The sequence below is a fragment of the Odocoileus virginianus genome, chromosome 3 (genome assembly GCF_023699985.2).
Source record: "Odocoileus virginianus isolate 20LAN1187 ecotype Illinois chromosome 3, Ovbor_1.2, whole genome shotgun sequence".
NCBI classification, from domain to species: Eukaryota; Metazoa; Chordata; class Mammalia; order Artiodactyla; family Cervidae; genus Odocoileus; species Odocoileus virginianus.
Genome location: NC_069676.1, coordinates 55,044,914 through 55,067,240, shown reverse-complemented (window position 1 = coordinate 55,067,240; position 22,327 = coordinate 55,044,914). Strand labels below are relative to the sequence as shown.

General features: G+C 40.8%; 1 protein-coding gene across 1 annotated transcript in view; it reads left to right on the top strand.

The window, feature by feature from the left end:
* The first annotated feature begins 380 nt into the window (after nt 1–380).
* Nucleotides 381–22,327, top strand: part of DPYSL3 (dihydropyrimidinase like 3) — a 117,179-nt gene continuing 95,232 nt past the window's right edge. Inside the window, exon 1 of the mRNA XM_070465597.1 lies at nt 381–976. Within this exon, the coding sequence (XP_070321698.1) occupies nt 596–976 (381 nt within the window). The 5' untranslated portion in view covers nt 381–595. The remainder of the gene's footprint in view (nt 977–22,327) is intronic.

Genomic DNA, 22,327 nt, shown 5'->3' with positions numbered 1-22,327 from the left:
AACAAAGTCTGAGACTGTGAGTCTGGTAAATCTGAGTTTGTGTGTGTGTGTTTCGCTGTAAATCGGGAGGAACTTAGAGTTTATATCAACCCACCTGAACCAACAAAGTTTCCTTACCTGAGTGGGGCAGAGACTTGTGTTTGGGAGGCCAGCTTGGGAGTGAGTGTGGGTAAAACAGGGCTTGTGCTCACATGTGAGTGAAGCGATCTCTTGAGTGTCAACCTGGGGGTTGTTGGGCGAGCTGGAAGCGTGCCTGTGTGTGCGCGCGCGCGCCAAGTTGGATTTCTCCTTTGGATGGGCGGCGGGGACGCGTGATCGCAGGAGGCCACGTTAGGGTCCCGGCGCGCAGGAGGTGCGGCCGGCTGGGCGGGCGAGGCGGGCGAGCGGAACACGCCGTCGCTCCGGCCCAAGCGCTGCGCTCGCTGGCTCGGGGCTCGCAGGGGACTGGCAGGAACCGGAGCAGCACTGCCGCCTCTGGCGCGAAGGCTCAGGCGCCTCCTCCCGCCCCAGTCACTGTGGCTCGGCGCACGCTGCCGGCTGCTGCCCTTTCCGCCTTTGGGGAAGAGAACCCGCGGGCCGCTGTCGCGATCCAACCATGGCCTCGGGCCGCAGAGGCTGGGACAGCTCCCATGAAGACGATTTGCCCGTGTACCTGGCCAGGCCCGGCACCACCGACCAGGTCCCGCGGCAGAAGTACGGCGGCATGTTCTGCAACGTGGAGGGCGCCTTTGAGAGCAAGACGCTGGATTTCGATGCCCTGAGCGTGGGGCAGCGCGGCGCGAAGACTCCCCGGAGCAGCCAGGGCAGCGTCCGAGGCTCGGGGAGCCGACCTGGCGCCGAGGTGGATACCCCGCACCGGGGCCAAGGCCGGGAGGAGAGCCGGGAGCCCGCGCCCGCGTCGCCCGCGCCCGCTGGGGTGGAGATCCGGAGCGCCACCGGCAAGGAGGTTTTGCAAAACCTCGGCCCCAAGGACAAGGTAAGGGGGCCCGGGTTTCCTCTCCGCCTGTCCTCGCTCCCTTTCCAGCCCCGGGGCGCCTTGGCCCGGGCACAACTTTCTCTCGTTCACTTTGCGGGGGGGATGGAGGACTAGGGGGAGGAAAGGGGCACCCTCCGCCGAGTGCATCGAGACCTTCCAGCCCGAATCTGGATTATTCACGCACGTCCCCACTGTAGCATCTTTGTGCGCGCGGGACAGGGGGTTCGTGGGTCCCCTCCCCTCCCTGCCGCATCCCCGGGCCGTCGGTTCTGAGTGGGTGTGTCAGCCCGGCCAGTGCAGGAAGGCTGAGTGAATTCTAGCCCTTCTCTGTCTGAGTACCCTCCAGCACAACTGTCTTCTTGATCTCCCTTCTGACTCTAGATTAAATCTCAACCCAGGTCACCAGGGCAGAGGGCAAACTGGTCCCGGGAAAACGGGGTCATCTCCATAGTACCCGGATGAAAGTACAGGCTGGGCGGTTTCCCCTCTCACTCTTCCAACATCAGCTCTGCTCCTGAAACTTTTGAGCGTGGAGCCAGCAGACTAAACACCCGCACCCCCTTGCTTCTCTTCTGCCCTAGGTCGACATTTCACATCTGTGTTTGTTAAGTGTGTATTTGTGTAGGTGACTTGGCGCGAGGCTGGGGAGCCAGCTGTCTGGGGAAGAGTGGTATTGTATTTTTGAAAATAGGCGAGAGTATTAAGGGCGCATATTAAACCAGTACAGCTGCAAGTTCCCTACTGCTCTTCCATGTGCCAAAGCCAGTTTTTTCTGTGTGTGTTTTTCAGAAACTCATGTCACACTGAGCTTAAGATATGGCACTTAAGATGTGGCACTGAAACTCAGCTTGCCCTCATTTATTTATTTCATAAAAAATCAGGACCACAGTTCAGAAAACTCAGGGCCTGGGCGGGAGGGATTGGAGTATTCAGGAGTTCAAACTGGCCCTTTTGAGTTGGGGAACAATAGTAATCAGATACCTCACCCTTGTCTAGATAATGGCTACAAAATCCAGCCTGCATATATTATACTGGACTAATACGGTTATGAATCATAACCTGAAATGGAAATGTTTGCCTCAGAGCAATTAAAGTTAATGCTAACCCAAGTTTTAGATGTTTTTCCATTAAAATTCAGCGAGCCAGTGAAAGGAGAGAACTTCTCTGTGCTGCTTGATTTTTAGAAGTTTAAAAAAATATATACTAAGTTTTAAGAATTGATAACAGGAAAGAAAGTACCAAAATGAGTATGGTTTTAAGGTGCCTTTGGGGAACAACGTCACTGTGTCTTGGAATCACTCATTTAGTTTGTGATTTTCACATCATCCTTCGAATCTGGGATTCCTCTAGGCCCCACTCAAATACCCTTTTAGGGAAAGCTTCTGATCTTTTGGGAAGGGTTTGGCTGATTTGAAACTGAAGAATGGCCCTAGGGAAAGATTATTGCCTCTTTTCAGGTCTGCCTTTGATCAGTATTGAAATGTCCCCTTCCTGATTCGAAGGGATGGGAGAGGTGATGGAAAAGGTCGGTAACAATTGCTATGAGTCAGTGCTATTCCCTTTGCTGGAACACCCCTGATGTAAGCCAGATAATATGCCTGGTTTGCAGGATTTAAGAATGGTAACTAGAGAAAGGGGAAATGTTCCTCTTTTAAACCCAACATGTCTTTCTTTTTCTTTCTTTTTGCAAACCCTGTACTTTTGGCTCTTAATTGAAAAATAATAATACAACCAGGATTTGTAGTGCTACATGCTTATTTCTAAGTTCAGGCTTGCTGTCAGCTTTATCCAGACCATGTTATTATCTCTAATTTAGTTGAATCACACTGATCGAAGAGACATCAGAGGTTATCTACTTCTGAACTTATTTCCTCAAGGATGAAGATAGAGTGTTTGGATTTATCTTTGTGGCTGAAATGCCTGGCACATTGGAGGTGCTGGATAAAAGTTTGATAAAACCCCCTTAATGAAGCCATCTTTTTCACTATGTAGGTACAAAAGCATCGTCTGGTCTCTGTTTAAATACTGCCATTTTCAGGGAGCTCACTTCTTCGCATGAAGCAATTTTGGAGGATTTTACATTAAAAAAAAAAGTCCAAGTCTACCTGCTTTAGTTTCTACAAACTATTCTTAGTTCTGGGAATATAAGAATAATAATGTTTCCTTATGGTGAGATATTTTAATGAGTTTAAGCATGTAGTCTTGTGTATCTGTCAGAAAAGCTAAGATAATGCCAGTAACAAACAGGCCTCAAATCCCAGTGGCTTAATCAAACACTAATGGTTTGGTTTTTGCTCCTGCTACTTGTTTATCATGGATCTGCAGGACAGCTGTTAATCATTGCCCTTCAAAGACCTAGACTGATGGAGGTTCCATGTCCTCACATTCAGGGTAGGAAAAGCATGTGGTAAATTGCTCATAGACTCTTAAACTCCCACACTAAAGTCATGTATATGACTTATGGCCATATTTCTTGGGCCAGAGCAAATCATCAGTTCATGTTCAGCTTCAAAAAAAATTGAGAAAGTTAACAGTCTTACTAGGATTCTGTAAAACGGAGATTAGAAATATTTGGGAAATGGCTTTAATCTCTCTCCCAGATCTGGGGGTGGATTAGTGGGATGAAAACTGGCGCAACCATTATAAATTATGTGGCCATAGATGTGTAACTTATTCTCCGTGCCTCAGTTTTCCTCTTTTGCAAAATGCAGATAACAGTGACTACTTTTCATATGGTACTCAATACATGTTAATTATTATTACCCTTTGCTTTTTACTGCCTTTTATACGTCTTAGGGCAATTATCACACTCTCCCTAAAATTCTCCTTTTTAGCCTTATTATTCCTAGTTTCTTCAGCTCTCCCTTCTATGAGCCTTTCACCACTTGTATTTCCTTTTCAGATTATATTATTAATATATTTTATAAATATTCTTTCAAAAATCTAGAGCCCACAACTGAACACAGTGTTCTACATGGGATATGGCCATGCCCAAGTACATTAGGCTAGTTACTTTCCCTGATTTATATACAACTTATGATTCTATAGTAAAGATTACATGTAATAATTCAGTAATCCATGTCCTACTGTTTTCTCCATAGTAAATTCTGTCATTCAGGCCTTCAGAAACTTTTCCACATAAGCCAGGATGTTATTTTTCAGTTGCTAAGTCATATCCAACTCTTTGTGACCCCATGGACTACATCATTCCAGGTTCCTCTGTTCTACTATCTCCTGGAGTTTGCTCAGATACGTGTCATTGAGTCAGTGATTCTATCTATCCATCTCATCCTCTGCCGTCCCCTTCTCCTCCTGCCTTCAATCTTTCCCAGCATGAGGGTCTTTTCCAATGAGTCAACTCTTTGCATCTAGTGACCAACCTATTGGAGCTTCAGCTTCAGCATCAGTCCTTCCAATGAATATTCAGGGTTGATTTCCTTTAGGATTGATTGGTTTGATCTCCTTGAAGTCCAGGGTACTCTCAAGAGTCTTCTCTAGCCCATGATTCGGAAGCATAATCTCTTTGGAACTCAGCCTTCTTTATGGTCCAACTCTCACATCCGTACACGATTAGTGGAAAAACCATAGCTTTGACTATATGAGTCTTTGTCAGCAAAGTGATATCTCTTCTTTTTAATAATGCAGTCTAGGTTTGTCATAGCTTTCCTTCCAAGGAGTAAGTGTCCTTTAATTTCATGGCTGTAGTCACTGTTCATAGTGATTTTGGAGCCCAAGAAAAGAAAATTTGTCATTGCTTCTACTTTCCCTCCTTCTATTTGCCATGAAGTGATGGGACTGGATGCCATGATCTTAGTTTTTTGAATGCTGAGTTTCAAGCCAAGTTTTTCACTGTCCTCTTTCACCCTCATTCAGAGGCTCTTTAGTTTCTCTTTACTTTCTGCCATTAGAGTGGTAGTATCTGCATGTCTGAAGTTGTTGATATTTCTCCCAGCAATCTTGATTCCAGCTTGTGATTCATCCAGTCAGGCATTTGTCGTGATGTACTCTGCATAGAAGTTAAATAAGCAGGGTGTCACTGTACAGCCTTGATGTACTATTTTCCCAATTTTGAATCAGTTCATTATTCTATGTACAGTTCTAACTGATATCTGCATACTATGTTGCTACAGTTGAACTTAAAACCAAAAGGAAAGAAAAACCCTTTAACTGTAGGATTTTAATCCCCCCCCCCCATAATATTCATCACAACTTTAGCTTATTTTTCTACTATCAGGATAATTTTGAAGCTTAATTCTATAATAAAATATCTTATTCCAGATTTGGACTGTCTATAGATTTGATAATATCTCTTTTTGAACATTTTCTATGTGCTTGACATAGATAGTGGGAAGATCTGCCCTTGCCCTACATTATGGTTACATGTCAAGAACAGACAGACAGACAGACACACACACCCTACACACAGATCTTCCCACTACATGAAACCTTAAAAACCATCTACATCTCCCTGCCAGCCCATTATTCAATATGCTTGGAGGTCAGTTGCTCAGTCTTTGAGAACAGTCTTTGCTGCAAAATCCTTATTCTTGCAAGTTAATTCTGAAGCTATCAAAAGAGTTTTTTAAAAATATCATGATAAAATTAAAATATGGTTTATCTCTAGCATATGTAGTTATTAATTCCCACCTGAAGGAAATCAGTTTGTTTAATAAATGAATATCTTATGAAAGGATTAAGTAACAAAAGTGTTTTTCCAGAATAAAATGTAAAAAATGTCACTGAATTATCCTCCAAATGCCAAGTTCCAGGTTTGAGATATCCCTGGGTGTTTCTCTTGTGATTCTGGACCTATTTGTAAACATTTTGTTAAATTGCATATTTACATTTTTCTCATGCTAGGCATTCATATTGCCAAAATCCTCCACACAACTTTTTGTTTATAATTTCTGACAGTATATAAAAAGGCAATTCTAAGTGAAAAGTAAATATTTTTTCACCATTTGTCGAGATGGTTTCCACATATGCAGAATTTTCTCTAGCAGTCAAGAAATTACTAAAGGGAGGAGAATTATGATATATAGTCTGCCAAGAGCAAATGATTCTGCAAAGACTGTCATCCGTAAAAACAAAGTAATGACATTATAATTACATAGGTCTATTGATCACTCCCTTTTGGGAACTGGGGGTCCTTTCTAGTTCCCAGCTTCTCACATGGGCCACTTTTGTGCAAAATGTTTCCTTATGAATTCAGCAGGGCTTATGGTTCTAGGAGGAGAGAATTTTGAAACAAATGAGATGTGCCTCTTACCTTTTACCATTTGCCTTTTTTTTTTTTTTTTAATCCTGGGTGATGGTTTTCAAAATGATTCAGAGAAACTGAAGTCTTTGTCCTTACCCTCCACAAAGGAAGACAGCTGGCAATAGAATTCTAGGTCTCTCTGGTCATCCACATCCAAACTCTGTAGTGTAAAGGCATTTTATAGGGCTGCTCTGACAAACTAAAGTATGCACTCAGGCTGGGGAAAAAAGCTCTTACCTGGCCCTCAGGCCACACTTGAATTTGAGAGTATATTTACTTAGCCAAACCTGGAAGTCTTTGAAACCATTCAAAACTATAGTTTAGTTTGACAGTAGGCATTTGAGGAACATAAAAACTGTGCCTTCTAAGTAATGCTATGATTGGCAGAGTTCCCTCAAAGTAATGATCCCTGGAGACAGGGTTTTGCTGACGATGCTTGTTAGTAATGTTTTAGAAGACCAGAGGACTGTCTATGATGATTTTCTGTTAGTGATTTCTATAGCTGATTCTCTCAATGATTAGTTTCCACTGAGCATTATCCCTGCAAATAATGTTCCTGTGAGACAGCGGGTAAAGCTCCCTAGGAAGAGGATGTCTGGCTGAGAAGAGTGCCATCCTTGAGTGCAAGTTCAGCCCTCCTTTAGGACGAGGGAAGAGGTCCATTTGGGTGTGTAAGCACATTTTAAAAATTAAACTATTAGGAAAATGTTAAAATTTATCTCACATGATATTTCAAAAAATAGTTCAACTCCATCAAAATCAGTGAAATGGGGCAGAAAAAAAAAAGACAACTGGGTAAAGCGTTACCTTCCTTTAACCATTAGTTTTCTTCAGCCTTACAGGTTAGGTAAGTTGTTAAACCTGCTTCCCCGGTGGCTCAGACAGGAAAGTATCTGCTTGCAATGCAGGAGACCTGGGTTTGATCCCTGGGTCAGGAAGATCCACTGGAGAAGGGCATGGCAACCCACTCCAGTATTCTTGCCCGTAGAATCCCATGGACGGAGGAGCCTGGTGGGCTACGGTCCATGGGATCAGAGTCAGACATGACTGAGTGACTAACAGTTAGGCAAGTTACCTCACTTTTCTGAGTTTTAGTTTCGTCCTTGCTAAAATAAAGGGGCTGGACCAGATGGTCTATAACCTTTTCTGATTGTGTACTTTTATGCAGAAAATTTTAGAGCATGCTCTCTTTCTGTATATATATATTATATATACATATATGTGTGTACAGATGTGCACATATATAAATTACATATATTATGTATATAAATATACTAATATCTTATGGCATTATTAAATTTAAAACTGCATATATATGTTATTGTTGTTGTTTAGTCACTAAGTCGTGTCCAACTCTTCTGTGACCCCATGGATTGTAGCCCACCAGGCTTCTCTGTCCATGGGATTTCCCAGGCAAGAATACTGGAGTGGGTTGCCATTCCCTTCTTGAGGGGATCTTCCCAACCCAGGGACTGAACTCGTGTCTCCTGCTTGGCAGGCCATGCATATATGTAAGTTACATATACAAATAATGTATTAATATCTTATGACATTATTAAATACAAAGAAAAAGTACAAACTAAAAAGAGATATTGTCAGAGATACAAGCATATACTGATATTTTTTTCTGGTAGCTTGTCTTGCCCATCCAGTTGGGTGAGTGCCTGTAAGTCCGTGATCTTTGGAACAAGGCTGTAGCAGTCAGTGGTTCTAATATTATAGTTATTAGTGAGTTGATTGTCAGCCTGAGTTCTTCAGGGACATATCCTCTTTTATGGGCTAGTAACTAGAGAAAAGTTCACAACCCTTGAATGTTTGTGATGAGGCTGCAGGCCAGGTGCTGGTTAGGGCTCAGTGTACTTTATAAATGTATGTGTGGGGTTGGGCCGGTGGGATATGGATAACAAGGATCGCCATAAATATAATGAGAAGTTCCCAGATCTCCCTTTATGCACTAATTTTCTGTTTTCTCATTGATTCAAAAACATTTATTAAGCACTAGTTATGTAGGTGCACAATCAAAAGCTAGTATTGGAGGAACAAAGATGAATGAAGTAGATAAACATTAGGAAAACATAAACTGCCTTTCATCAGAATCTCCCAGAAAAAACTGCCATTAACAGTGTACTTTCTCCACTTCAAAATATAAGTGGGAACATGCAGCATTATCTGTTTTTAAGCAATTTTTTTTACCACTTTTTAAAGCATTTTTTAAACTTTATTTCTGAGAGTAAGTTTAGGTTCATAGCAAAATTGTGTGGAAAGTACAGAGATTTCCCATATTTCTCCTGCATAACCTCCTCCATTCTTGCATAACCACCTCCATTACCAGCATCAGAGTTTGTTGCAATTAAGAATCTATTGACACATTCTCATCACTTGAAGTCCATGGTTTACATTAGGGTTCACTCTTGGTGTTGTGTATCCTCTGGATTTTGACAAATGTATAATGACATGTATCCATAATTATTGTATCATATAGACTATTTTCACTGCCCTAAAAATCCTTTGAGCTGTATATATTCATCTGTCTCTTTCCTCTAACCGCTGGCAACTACATTTTTAAAAAACTGTTTCTATAGTTTTGCCTTTTCCAGAATGTCATACAGTTGGAATCATATAATATCCAAACTTTTTGGGTTGCTTTTTCTTTTATCAGTAATATGGATTTAAATTTCCTCCACGTCTTTTCATTTTAGCACTGAATATTCCATTGTCTAGATTTACTACAGTTTACTTATCCATTCAGTTACTGAAGGACATCTTGGTTGTATCCAAGTTTTGGCAGTTAGGATTAAAGCTGTTGTAAACTTTCATTTGAAGCTTTTTTGTGTGGACATAAATTTTTAATTTGTTTGAGTAAGTTGAGTGTGATTGTTGGATTGTATGATAAGAATATGTTGTTTTGTAAAAAAATCTCTAAATTGTCTCCTAAAGTTTTGTATTCCCACCAGCTATGAATGAGAATTCCTGGTGCCCCACACCCTTATCAGCATTTGATATTATCACTATTTTGGATTTTAGCCATTTTAATAGGTATGTAGTAGTATCTCATTGTTGCCTTAGTTGCAACTATGTTACAGCTCCCTGATGGCATAACATGCTGAACATGTTTGTATATGCTTACTTGTCATCTGTATATTTTCTTCTTGGGAGATGTCTGTTCTCCTCTTTTGCTCATTTTGAAATTGGGTTGTTCATTTTATTATTGTTTTAAACATTCTTTTATATTTTGTACAAGGATCCTTTGTCATTTGTGTATCTTGCAAGTATTTTCTCCCAGTCTGTGCCTTGTCTTCTGATTCTCTTGTCATTTTGTTGTGTGGAGCAGAAGTTTTAAAATTTTAATCAAGTTTACCTTATTCGTTATTTCTTTTGTGAATTGTACCTCTGTTGTATCTAAAAAGTCATTGCCATACCCAAAATCATTTAGATTTTCTTCTGTCTTATCTTCTAGGAATTTAGAGTTTTGCATTTTGCATTTAGGTTTGTGATCCATTTTGAACTAAATTTTGTAAAGGGTATAAGATCTGTGTCTAGATTCATTTTTTGCTTGTGGATGTTCAGTTGTTACAGCACCATTTGTAGAAAGACTGTCTTTGTTCCATTTTATTCCCTTCACTCCTTTGTCCAAGATCAGCTGACTATATTAATATGGATCTATTTCTAGGTTCTCTATTCTAATCTATTAAACTATATGTTTATCCATTTGCCAATACCACACTGTCTTGATTACTGTAGCTTTATAGTAAGTGTAGAAGTTGAATAATATTGGTTCCTTAGTTTCTTATCATCAAATATTCAGATTGTCCATTTTTTCTTGTGTGAGTTTTAGTGGATTGTGTCTTTCAGGAATGAGTCCATTTCATTTGGGTTATCAAGTTTATGGGCATAGAGTTTTTCATAATACTCCTTTATTATCTTTTTAATGTATATGGAATTTATAATGATATCCCCTCTTTTTTCAGATATATATAGTTTATACATATAATTTATGTCTTCTCTTTTTTCCTTAACTATTTCCTGCCTAGATATTTATCAATTTTATTGATTTTTTTTGAAAAATCAAGCTTTTGGTTTTTAATTTTCTCTGTTTTTTTTTTGTTTTCAATTGAATGGATTTGTGTTCTAAATTTTACTTTCTTTTCTTCTGCTTAATTTGGATCTAATTTGTTTTTCTTTTCTAGTTTCCTAAGATGAAAACTTAGACTGTTGATTTTAGATCTTTCTGCCTTTCTAATATATGCATTCAATGTTATACATTTTCCTCTAAGCACCGCTTTAATTTCATTCCATGGATTTTGGTATGTTGTGGTTTCACTTTTATTTTCTCAAAATATTTTAAAATTTCTTTCGAGATTTCTTCTTTGCCCTGTGTGTTACTTAGAAAGGCTCTGTTTAATCTCCAAGTATTTGGGGGATATTCTGGGTATCTTTCTCTTATTGATTTGTAGTTTACTTCTACTGTGGTCTGAGAATAAATATTATGTGATTTCTATTCTCTTAAATTTAGTTAAAGTATATTTTATAGCCCAGAATGTGGTATATCTTGGTGAATGTTTTGTGTGAGCTTGATAAGAATGTAAAGCCTGCTGTAGTTGGATGAAATAGTCTGTAGATATCAGTTATATATAGTTAATTGATAATTCTGTTGCATTCAACTACATCTTTATTGCTTTTATACCTACTGGATTTGTCCATTTTCAATAGGGGAGTATTAAAATCTCCAAGTGTAATAGTGAATTTATCTTTTTCTATTTGAAGTTCTATCAGATTTTGCCTCACATACTTTAATGCTCTGGTTTTAAGTACATATACATTTAGAATTGTTATACCTTCCTGGGGAATTAATCCTTTTATCATTAAGTAATACCCTTCTTTATACCTGATGATTCTGTTTCTAATGTTCATTCAATCTCTTCAAACTGTGGAGTGTTTTTTGTTTTTTTGCTTTTAGTATGGTTTGTTATTTTTTGTTGAAAGCTAGACACAATGTACTGGTAAAAGAAACTCCAGTAAATAGACCTTCACTAATGTGGTGGTAAGATGTGGGCGCAGGGGAAGCATTCTGCCGTCTATGATTAGGTCTCAGTCTTTTGATGAGCCTGTACCTCTGAAATCTGAACTTTACCAACTTCACAGCCCTTCCCTGTCACCCATTAGGTGGAACAGGATGGCTGGAGGAGACTGGAGTTGTGTCCTCTCCTTCTCCCACGTGGAAGGCTAGAGGTTGCTAGTATTGGATATTCCGTCCCCGCCCCCTACCCCCGCAATCAGGTAGATTAGGCTCTGATTGAACTCCAGCAAGTTAGGCTCTGGTGAAGTAGTTTCTTCTGAAGGCAGGCCTTATTCAGAACAGAATGCTCTGGTATATATAAAAATACTCCTCCCCCAGCAAGAAGCCACAGGGCTTTTTCTCTAATATTCACTCTGAGGACGAGACAGAACTGTTGGAGGCAACAGTCACAGAACTTTTAGGATTCTCTGATAACTGGATAACTGGGTCCCCTGGCATTTTTAACTCTCCAAGTTGTCCATGCTGTGTCTCCAGCAATTTATCAATCCCTGTTCAGGTTTTCTCACCTCAGCAGTGTTTCCTCTGGGAGTGTTTGCTCCTGACTTTCTGCTCAGGTAAGGTGTGATTCTGCATTCACCCCTCTCTTTTCTCCAGTTTGGGAGGGAGTAGTTTTCTCTGTGTCCTCTCCTTTCTGCTGGATCTAAGAACTGGTAAATTTTTTCAGATTTTTACTTGTTAGGGTGGAGTGGCAACTTCTTAGCTCCTTACATGCTGGATCTGAAATCCTTAACTATTTTTTTTTAATCTAAGTTATTATGGTACCTTTACAGAGCATCAAAGATTTTTCCAAAATATAACTTACGATAGCAATATAGTACTCTACTGTGAGACATCATGTATTTAATCACTTATTCCTTCTAATTGGACCTTCTAAATTTATGTTTTTAATTTTTACTTCATTTTTACTTTCCCTTTTTTTTGCTGTTGTAAATAAGGAAGTGCTAGACCTCCTTCTAGCTAAATCTTTTTGTATATCCATTTCATTACCATTTGTCTGTGGTAATTTCCTGGAAATGGACACTTGTTGTATGGTCATTTTCATGCTGCAGGATTACTGAGCATCGGGTGATTGCTTCCAATGTGGAACTTGATGGGCAGATTCTACAATGTATAAAGCCAGGGAAGTGTTCTGTGTAGATTCTGTAAGAAAGACAGATACAGTCTAGGCCAAATTTCTCAATAGCAGATGAGATTAAGGGAACACAAAGCCAAGTAAATGCAGACAAAGTAAAAGACATGAGAAGAAGATTTTAAGTCTTAACCAGAGATAAAAACAAATGAGAAAGAAGTTTGTAAAGGACGATCCACCAAAATTCTCCTTGGTAGAGAATTTTCCTCTACCAAAGTAGTTCCCACCCTAATCTATAGTAATTTTACTTTTCCTTCAGTTTAGAGCACAAATATGAGCTTCAAGGTATATTCTAATGAACAGATCATTTATGGAATACTAATTGATGCAAGGTGCTGCCGTTTCTAATCCTCACAATAACTCTACAAAATAGATATTAACAGCTCCATAGTCTGGAAGAGAAACTGAATCTCAGAGAGATGATTTGACTTCCTGTAGTCAAACAAAACTAGAAATGAACAAGGTAGAATTTAAGCTCTTGGGTGATCCAGTTGCTTTTTATACACCACTTTGCTGTTCCCCTAATATATGTTGGCAGTTAAGAGTTAGTACTGAATAGGGCCCAGCACCTAGAACTGGCTTGGTTAAGAGGATTCTCCTAAATAGACGGTCTATTGGTGAGACATGTGGGAGAGTAAGAGGATTGTACTCCTAGAATTGAAAGAGTTTGGTAGAGTCCAAAAGGTGAACTCAGTAGCTAAAGCTGAAAATACTGGAAGTGTGATGGCCCTAGAAAGAGACCAGGAGATAGAGCCAGGGAAGGAATGAGTAAACAGGGACTCAGATAATTATCATGAAATGCTACAAATGCCTAATAGGTTTTCTTTTTAATTTACTTTATTGAAGTATAGTTTATTTATAATTTTCATTAACTCCTGCTGTATAGGAAAATGATTCAGTTATACATATGCATGAAGTGAAGTGAAGTCGCTCAGTCATGTCTGACTCTTTGCGACCCCATGGACTGTAGCCTACCAGGCTCCTCTGTCCATGGAATTTTCCATGCAAGAATACTGGAGTGGGTTGCCATTTCCTACTCTAATACATATACACTCTTTTTAATATTATTTTCCATTATGTTTATCACAGGATATTTAATGCAGGTCCCTGAGCTATGTAATAGGACCTTGTTGTTTATCCATTTTATATGTAATATTGTAGTTTGCATCTGCAAATCCCAAACTCCCAATCCATCCCTCCCCCACCCCATCTCCCCCTTGGCAACCACAAGTCTGTTCTTTATGTCCATGTGTCTGCTTCTGTTTCCTAGGTAAGTTCATTTGTGTCATATTTTAGATTCCACTATAAGTGATAGCATATGGTATTTGTCTTTCTGACTTACTTCACTTAGTATGAAAATCTCTTAAGTCCATCCATGTTGCTGTAATGGCGTTATGTCATTCATTTTGATGGCACATACTGGCAATAGTGAGTAGTATTTCACTGTATACATGTACCACGTTTTCTTTATCCTTTCATCTGTTGATGGACATAAGTTGTTTCCATGTCTTGGCTGTTGTGAATAGTGCTGCTCTGAACAGAAGAGTGCATGCCTCTTTTTGAAATACATTTTTGTCTGGGTATATGTCTAGGACTCAGAATGTTGGCTCACATGGCAACATTATTTTTTTGTTTTTTGAAGACCCTTCATACTGCACCAATTTACATTCCTACCAAAAATGTAGGAGGGTTCCTTTTTCTCCATACCCTCTCCAGCATTTGTTGTTTGTAGACATTTTAATGATCGCCATTCTGACTGGTGTGAGATGGTACCTCATTGTAGTTTTGATTTGCATTTCTCTGATAATTAACAATGTTGAGCATCTTTTCATGTGTCTCTTGACCATCTGGAAGTCTTCTTGGAGAAATGTCCATTTAGGTCTAATGCCCGTTTTTTGATTGGATTGGCAGGGTTTTTTGGTTGAATTGTGTGAGCGGGTTGTATATTTTGGAAATTAAGCTCTTGTCAGTCTCATCCTTTGCAAATGTTTTCTCCCAGTCCATAAATTGTCTTTTCATTTTGTTTATGATTTCCTTGTTGTACAGAAGCCTGTAAGTTTGAATAAGTTTGAATTGGTCCCATTTGTTTGCTTTTGCTTTTGTCTTATAATTATTTTCATTGGGTGCTGTGGCTTTCTGGTTGCTTGACCTGATTTAAAGTTGCTTGCTAAGGGCAGATAGTATTTAAAGGATGGTGGCAGAGATGGAGATCAGATCCAGGTCTGCAGACTCCAGAGCCCATGCACCACTATTAATGACAGTCTCTTTTGAGAGCAGAATCACTTGGTTTATTTCTAAGAAGCTGGACTATATCCATACAGGAAAGCTGCAGTCCTTACATGGAATTGGAAGTGGGCGATGGAGAAGCTATTTTCCTCTGACTATATCCTGTCACTTCGGTAGAAATAAATAAAGTCAGTGAGGTGGAAAGTTGTGTGATGAATGGATACTGAGAATGAAAAAAACACTGTTGATGAATGGTGATATCTCACACAATTGGTAGGCAGGGAAAACCTCTCCAGAGATGTAGTTTTCTCCTACACATCACCAGGGGAGAGTCGAAGCCAGTGAGATTGCAAGTGGGGAGCAGGGAGTGGGAAATAGGTGGAAGCGATTTGAAATGAAGACAATATCTGGCAATTCTTATTTTCAGCTAAGTGTCTGAAAATAAAGGGATGAGGTATCACTGAATTGTCTATAATAAGAGTTTGTAAACTTTATCTGTAAAGGTCCAGGAAGTGATAGTAAATATTTTAGCCCTTTCAGGCTATAAGGTGTCTGTCCTAGCTACTAAACTCTATACAACAAAGCCATCCATAGATGGTGTTTAAATGAATGGATGTGACTATGTGCCAATAAACTCGTATTTGCAAAATCGGGTGGTATGCTGGATTAGACCCAAGAGCAATAGTTTGTCAATCCCCGATCTTGACTACAATAAAAGGGACATAGGTGTGTGTGTGTGTGTGTGTGTGTGTGTGTTGGAATGGCAGAACAAGTCATGGCAATTTGTCAATATGAAAAGATTTAGAAATTTGAAAGAAGTATAGGAACTATGCAAGATAATCAAAAAGGCTCAAAAATACCTGTCTACCTTTCAGGATGTCTGAGATTGAGGGAGGATATTAAAAATAAATGTGTATCTGACCATAAAGAGGAAAACAATGCAAGCTATTTTAAAAACATTTTATTTACTTATCTGTTGATCTTTGGCTGCACTGGGTCTTCATTGTTGTATGCAGACTTTCCCTAGTTGTGGTGCGCCAGCTTCTCTTTGTGGTGGTTTTTCTTGTTGTAGAGCACAGACTCTAGCCATGCTGGCTTTAGCAGTTGTAGTGTATGGGCTTAGCTGCCCCATGGCATACGTGATCTTAGTCCCTGGGTCAGGGATTGAACCTGCATTGGCAGGCGGAGTCTTAACCACTGGAGCACCAGGGAAGTCCCAATGCAAGCTATTTTAGAGAATGTAATATGGAGACAAGGCTTTGTAAAGAACAGATAAGAGAAAGAGGGGAGGGTAAAGAGGATGACCTGGAAATGACAGTGAGAAAGAAAGAAAGGAAGTCTGAGCAATTAGGGAGGAGGAGGAGGTCAAGCTTTGCTGGGGTGCTCGAAGTAGGAGAGGTGTGAGGGCAGCAAACAAGCTGGAGCTGCAGAGTGGAGAGGGGCTGGTGGAAAAGACCTCTTGGCAACTGTGAGCAGAACTCAGCAGTGCTAAGTGAACAGGGAGGAGGCTAGACTCTTTTTAAAAATTTTTTTCTGCCTGCTTGAACCAGTTTAAAAAGAACCACCCTCCTACTCTTAAGACATGTCAACAGATTGAAAATAAGGAGCTTTGGGAGTGGACATAATGGCTCATCCAATAGTGTCTTTAGGAATTTTCAGGGAAAGTGTCCTTGGGTGAGTGTTTATTACCTCTTGGAAGATGTGTGCTCACTGTTCAGGAAACTTGACTTTGGGGTCAGCTGCAGCCGATTATGCAGGAGGCCTGCTGGCAGTGTCAATGGTTTTCCACTCACTCCTTCCTTCATTGATTCTCTCATCCATCCGTGCAGCCAACAGGTATTTACTGAGCATCCACCATGAGCCTCTTCGGGATCACCAGCAGTCAGGGATTTTGTCAGGCACTTGAAGGGACTGTGTGGAAGAGGTGACGGCAACTTCAGAAATGAGTGCTCTGGAGCAGGGAGCAGGTCAGAGGAGGGGAGGGCGGGAAATGGATGTTAGTGAAAAGTTTTCCATCACTAGACAAATTCATCCAACTAGACTGTGGAGTCTCAGAGCTAGAAGCAGTTTCAAAGATCATTTTATCTCTTTCACTTTAGAAACAGGAAAATTGAGACCTCAAGAGGGGAATAAGGATGAAAAATAAAATTTATTGAGTGCTTATAATATGCCAGGCACCATTTTTTTAAACAGTGGTAAAGTATGACATGAAGTTTATCATTTTGAAACATTTTCAGTACATTTTCGTCATAGTAAGTACACTTACAAGGCTGTACAGTTATCGCCACTCTCTAGTTCCAGAACTTTTCCATCACCCCAAAAGGAAACTCTCCACCCATTAAACAGTCACTCCCCATTCCCCCCTCCTTCCAACCCTTGGCAATCACTAATTGGCTTTCCGTCTCTGTAGATTTATCTGTAGTGGACATTTCATATAAATGGAATCATACATATGAGGCCCTTTTGTGCTTGGCTTCTTTCACTTCGCATAATGTTTTCAGGGTTTATCCGTGTTGTAGCGCCCATCAGTACTTCATTCCTTTTTTAGTTTACCTTTTTCCAACTCTGATGTCCAGAGTGGTCTTTTTCTACCTTCTCCCTCTTGCCTCTACTCTGTGATACTTAAAAATCTAGTAGCTGCATATTTTTAAAAGTAACACTCAACGTGTGAACTTTACAAACGAACCACCCCACTTTATTCCTTTCTGTGGCAGGATAACGTTCCATTTTCAGTTCAGTTCAGTTGCTCAATTGTGTTCCACTCTTTGTGACCCCATGAACTGCAGGATGCCGGGCCTCCCTGTCCATCATCAACTCCTGGTGTTTACTCAGATTCATGTCCATTTACTCAGTGATGCTATCCAACCATCTCATCCTCTGTCGTCCCCTTCTCCTCCCATCTTCAATCTTTCCCAGCATCAGGGTCTTTTCAAATGAGTTAGTTCTTTGCATCAGGTGGCCAAAGTATTGGAGTTTCAGCTTCAGCATCAGTCCTTCCAATGAATATTCAGGACTGATTTTGTTTAGGATGGACTGGTTGGATCTCCTTGTAGTCCAAGGGACTCTCAAGACTCTTCTTCAACACCACAGTTCAAAAGCATCAATTCTTTGGCACTCAGCTTTCTTTAGAGTCCAACTCTCACATCCATACATGACCACTGGAGAAACCGTAGCCTTGACTAGACGGACCTTTGTTGGCAAATCCATTTATCATGTGTTTTTTTCCATCTACCTGCTGATGAACATTTGGGATGTTACTTCTTTTTTGGTTGTTGTGAATGGTGCTGTGCCAGGCACTTTTAAAAGCATTTTACATTTCTTAATTCTGTTCACAAAAACCCTGGAGAGTATTACAGAGATTTTATAAATGAGAAAAGAGAGATTAGGTCACATGTTAAAGTCACACACTTAGAAGAAGGGGGTTGATAGGGTGGAGCCAAGACCCAAATTTGCTATTTCCCTAGGTAATGCTCTTTCCACTCTGCCCACTAGCCCAGCTCTATGAGGGCACGACCTGCCACTTGCTCCTGACTGCTCTTCCTTAATTCCTCCACAGTCACATGTGCTCAATGTATTTGCTATAAACCCGGTGACTGAACCTCTCTAATGAGTAACATATAGGAAGCAAAGGAAGGACACGGCTTCCCTGATGGCTCAGTGGGAAGGAATCCGCCTGCCCGTGCAGGAGATGCGGGTTTGATCCCTGAGTTGGCAGTGTCCCCTGGAGGAGGAAATGGCAACCCACTGCAGTATTCTTTTTTTTTTTTTCCCCACTCCAGTATTCTTGCCAGAAGACTCCCATGGACTGAGAAGCCTGGCGGGCTACAGCCCATGGGGTCACAAAAGAGTCGGACACAATTTAGCAACTAAACAACAACAACAACAAAGGGATGACTAGAGATTATTTATAGGAAGTTGCTTTTTATTTTAACATTAAATATATAGAACATCTGATTCAATAGCAGGATACTGTAAATTATTTATGGCCTATTCATAGGACAGAATACTATGGAGCCATTAAGAACAATGCTATGGAAACACAGTGGGTGAGAAAGTGTTCCTGGGTTGGTTAGGCCCACCGCCCTCTGAAGGAAGCTACCATCAACAGCTCAAGTAGGAAAACACGTTTACAGAGGTTCAATATTCTGCATGAGCGAAGACGGCTTGCAAAGCCAGAATTCTGTCTAAGTCCCCAAACCCACACTGTCAGCCACAATAAAAAAATTAAACAGAAATTTAACAAAATCTTAGCAGTGAGATAACTTGTGTTTTCTTCTATTTCTTCAGAACATTTTTCACATTTTTTTTAATCTTTTGGCTACGCCGTACGGATCTTAGCTCCCTAACCAGGGATCAAGCCCACGCTCCCTGTGGTAGAAATAGACTGTTAACCACTGGACAGCCAGAGAAGTCCCGAGAACATTTTTCACTTTTTTTTTTTTTCAACAGTGAACTTGCATTGCTTTTGAAATTGAGTAAGCCCATTGCATTTTCTCTTACAAAGAAAAGAATCCTGCTTAAATGAACTTCAAAACATAGTTGATGAAAAAAAAGATTAAACCTCTCATGGAAGAAAATATGGGTCACAAGGAAAGTAAGGAGCAGTGCTGGCAAGAAACCCTCCGTGGAGGTCTGGCTTTATGGTTGCTTTATCATCTCAACATTTGGGAACTATTAATGGGTGCTGACCACTCCTTTTCCTTAAATAAGCATTTTTATTTCCCAGTTCCTTGCAAAGCTCTTCTGATGATTTGAGAGAGTAGTTAACAAACCACACCAAATCAGATGCAGTTGTAGCCTGGCAGAAATTGGACATAATCAGTTACTTAAGCTACATGCTTCAATTCTCTAACCTATCTAAAATTTTACCTTGCTCTCACTTCTTTTTTTTTTTCAGAATTTTTTTCTTAATGATGAAAACTTTGAAGATCTACTGTCTTAGCAATTTCCAAGCATACAATATAGCATTATTAGCTGTAGTTACCATGCTATATATTGTATCCCATGACTTACATATTTTATAACTAGAAGTTTGTACCTTTTGACCCCCTTCACCCAGTTTGCCCTCCCCTGCCTGTGGCAACAACCACATGTATCTATGAGGTTTTTTGTTTTTGTTTGTTTTGGGTTTTTTTTGAGTCCACATAGAAGTGAGACTCTCATTTCTGGTTGTTGCCAGTGAGCTCTGGCTTGGGGCCTGATTTTTATCTTCTCTGTGTCATCTCCACCAGGGATTTGAGAAATAACCCTTCTGCACTTTATTAGTACAAGAACAATACTAGTTTGTTATTGTTTCTTAGTGTGGGTAGGAACCACATTACGATAAACAAGTCATTGTCGCTAAGGACTTAGGTTGTTGATATTTAATTCCAGATTTCCCCTTTCAAGTCCCATCTCCTCATTCAGTCAGCAGTGATGTGGCTCCACAATAGCTGTAATATTGTCATAATTTCCATAGAAACCGTCGGTAAAGCTGCAAACACAGGATTACACCCTGGCTGCAGGCTGAGGCAGGAAGGCCAGATGGGTTCTGAAGGGGAAAAGGCCCTCAGTGGGACATAAATCACTTGGTGTGGGGGAGGGAGGGGGGAGGGGATGGGGGCGGGGTGGGGAGGAGGTGGGAGTGGGGAGGGGATCGGGTGGGGAGGGAGGAAACCACTTCAGGAGAAAACCTGTATTAGTGCAATCTTTGCCACAGGGTGAAATTCCCCAAATGAAGTGGCCAGCTGTGAGGCTCCTGTCCAAGGCCAGTGTCTGGGCCTGGTTATTTGTTTGGACCCAGATGCTAAGGAAGCTGGAGACAGATTTCTTCCTGTGTGGGCTGCTGATTTCCTTGGTCTTCAGCCACAGACAGACAGACAGACATCAGTTCCTGGTCAGCTCCTGTGTATATGAACATAGGGACAGAGGTAACATGCCATCCCTGTGTGCCAGGCTGGATTGTTCACATGAATATCTCTTTGGACCTTCACAGCATCTCTGAGGGGAAGATGATATTATTGTTTCCATTTTACAGGTGAGGTAACTGGGTTACTCTCACTCCCTCTCCTTCAGATCTCAGCTTTATCTTGACTTCCATGACCTTTTTCTGGGCCCTCAAAGCCAGATGAGATGTACCTGTGTACTCACCAGTGTACCTCTATTGGATACTTATCATTCTTGTGTTACAAATTCTTATTTACCTCTTTCCACTAGCCTGGAACCCACTGTGGGCCATGCCTTGCACAGCGGTTAACTCATAGTTACATATTTTTGAATGAATGAATAAGAACTGGTAACTTAATCAAATTTATCTTTTTCACAGTTGTATTCTTGGCAGTTAACATAATCCCTGGTATATAAGTGAAAGTCGCTCGATCGTGCCTTTGTCCATTGAATTTTCTAGCCCAGAATACTGGAGTGGGTAGCCTTTCCCTTCTCCAGGGGATCTTCCCAACCCAGGGATTGAACCCAGGTCTCCCGCATTGTAGGCAGATTCTTTACCAGCTGAGCCACGAGGGAAACCTGGTATATAATAAACCCTCATCAAACACTTAAGTGAAATAGTGAATAAATGAACATCAGCTAATTCATCAAACAGTGTCTCAGGGAGTCATGCTAGGCTGTTCCGACTTTTGCACTGTGTTTCATGAGCTGGTAGGAGAGGTTATTTTCATGTTTGGCCAGGCAACTCAGAGTGCATGACTTCTTGGTAGTGGTTCCAGGGGATCTTCTCGACCCAGAGACTGAACCCGGGTCTCCACTGGAGGCAGATTTGGCCAAATCACTTGGTCTTTGTGGGCCTTAGTTTTTCTGTTTTTAAATAAAATTTTAGTTGAGTTAAATCTGAGATTTTCTCAGAGTGTGAAGAAGTGAATTTAAGTGGCGCAGTAGTGTCTGACTCTTTGCGACCCCGTGGACTGTAGCCCAACAGGCTCCTCTGTCCATGGGATTCTCCAGGCAAGAATACTGGAGTGGGTTGCCATTTCCTTCAACAGGGGATCTTCCCAACCCAGGGATCGAACCCAGGTCTGCTGCATAACCTCTGAGCCACCAGGGAACCTCTCCTTTAAAAAAAAGTCACAGCATCGAACCATGTATATTATCTAGGGTGAAACAGATCACCAGCCCAGGTTGGGTGCATGAGACAAGTGCTCGGACCTGGTGCACTGGGAAGACCCAGAGGGATCGGGTGGAGAGGGAGGTGGGAGGGGGGACCAGGATGGGGAATACATGTAAATCCATGGCTAATTCATTTCAATGTATGACAAAAACTACTGCAATGATGTAATTAGCCTCCAACTAATAAAAATAAATGGAAAAAAAAATAAAAAATTAAAATAAAATAAATTAGTCAAGAGACTGACTAGGAAAAAAAAAAAGTCACAAGCAATCTTATCATCACCCCAGTAAAAGTGGAGCTGCTTGGATAGAGGCTCCTCCAACTTTCCTTTCATGCGTCCCAACTCCACTCTTGATATCCTCTGAGAAACTCAGTGGGACACTAGGTCTCTGGTAAACACAGCTGGGGACCCACAAGAATAGCTTGTATTTAGAGCCCCTCTACTTCTAAAGTTCAAGAATTCTAGAAATATGGGCTCTGAGCCCCACAGAAACTGTATGTAGCCAGTCCTGGGCTGATGGTATGTGCCACCTGTCTTTACCAACAGGCTTTGTGCT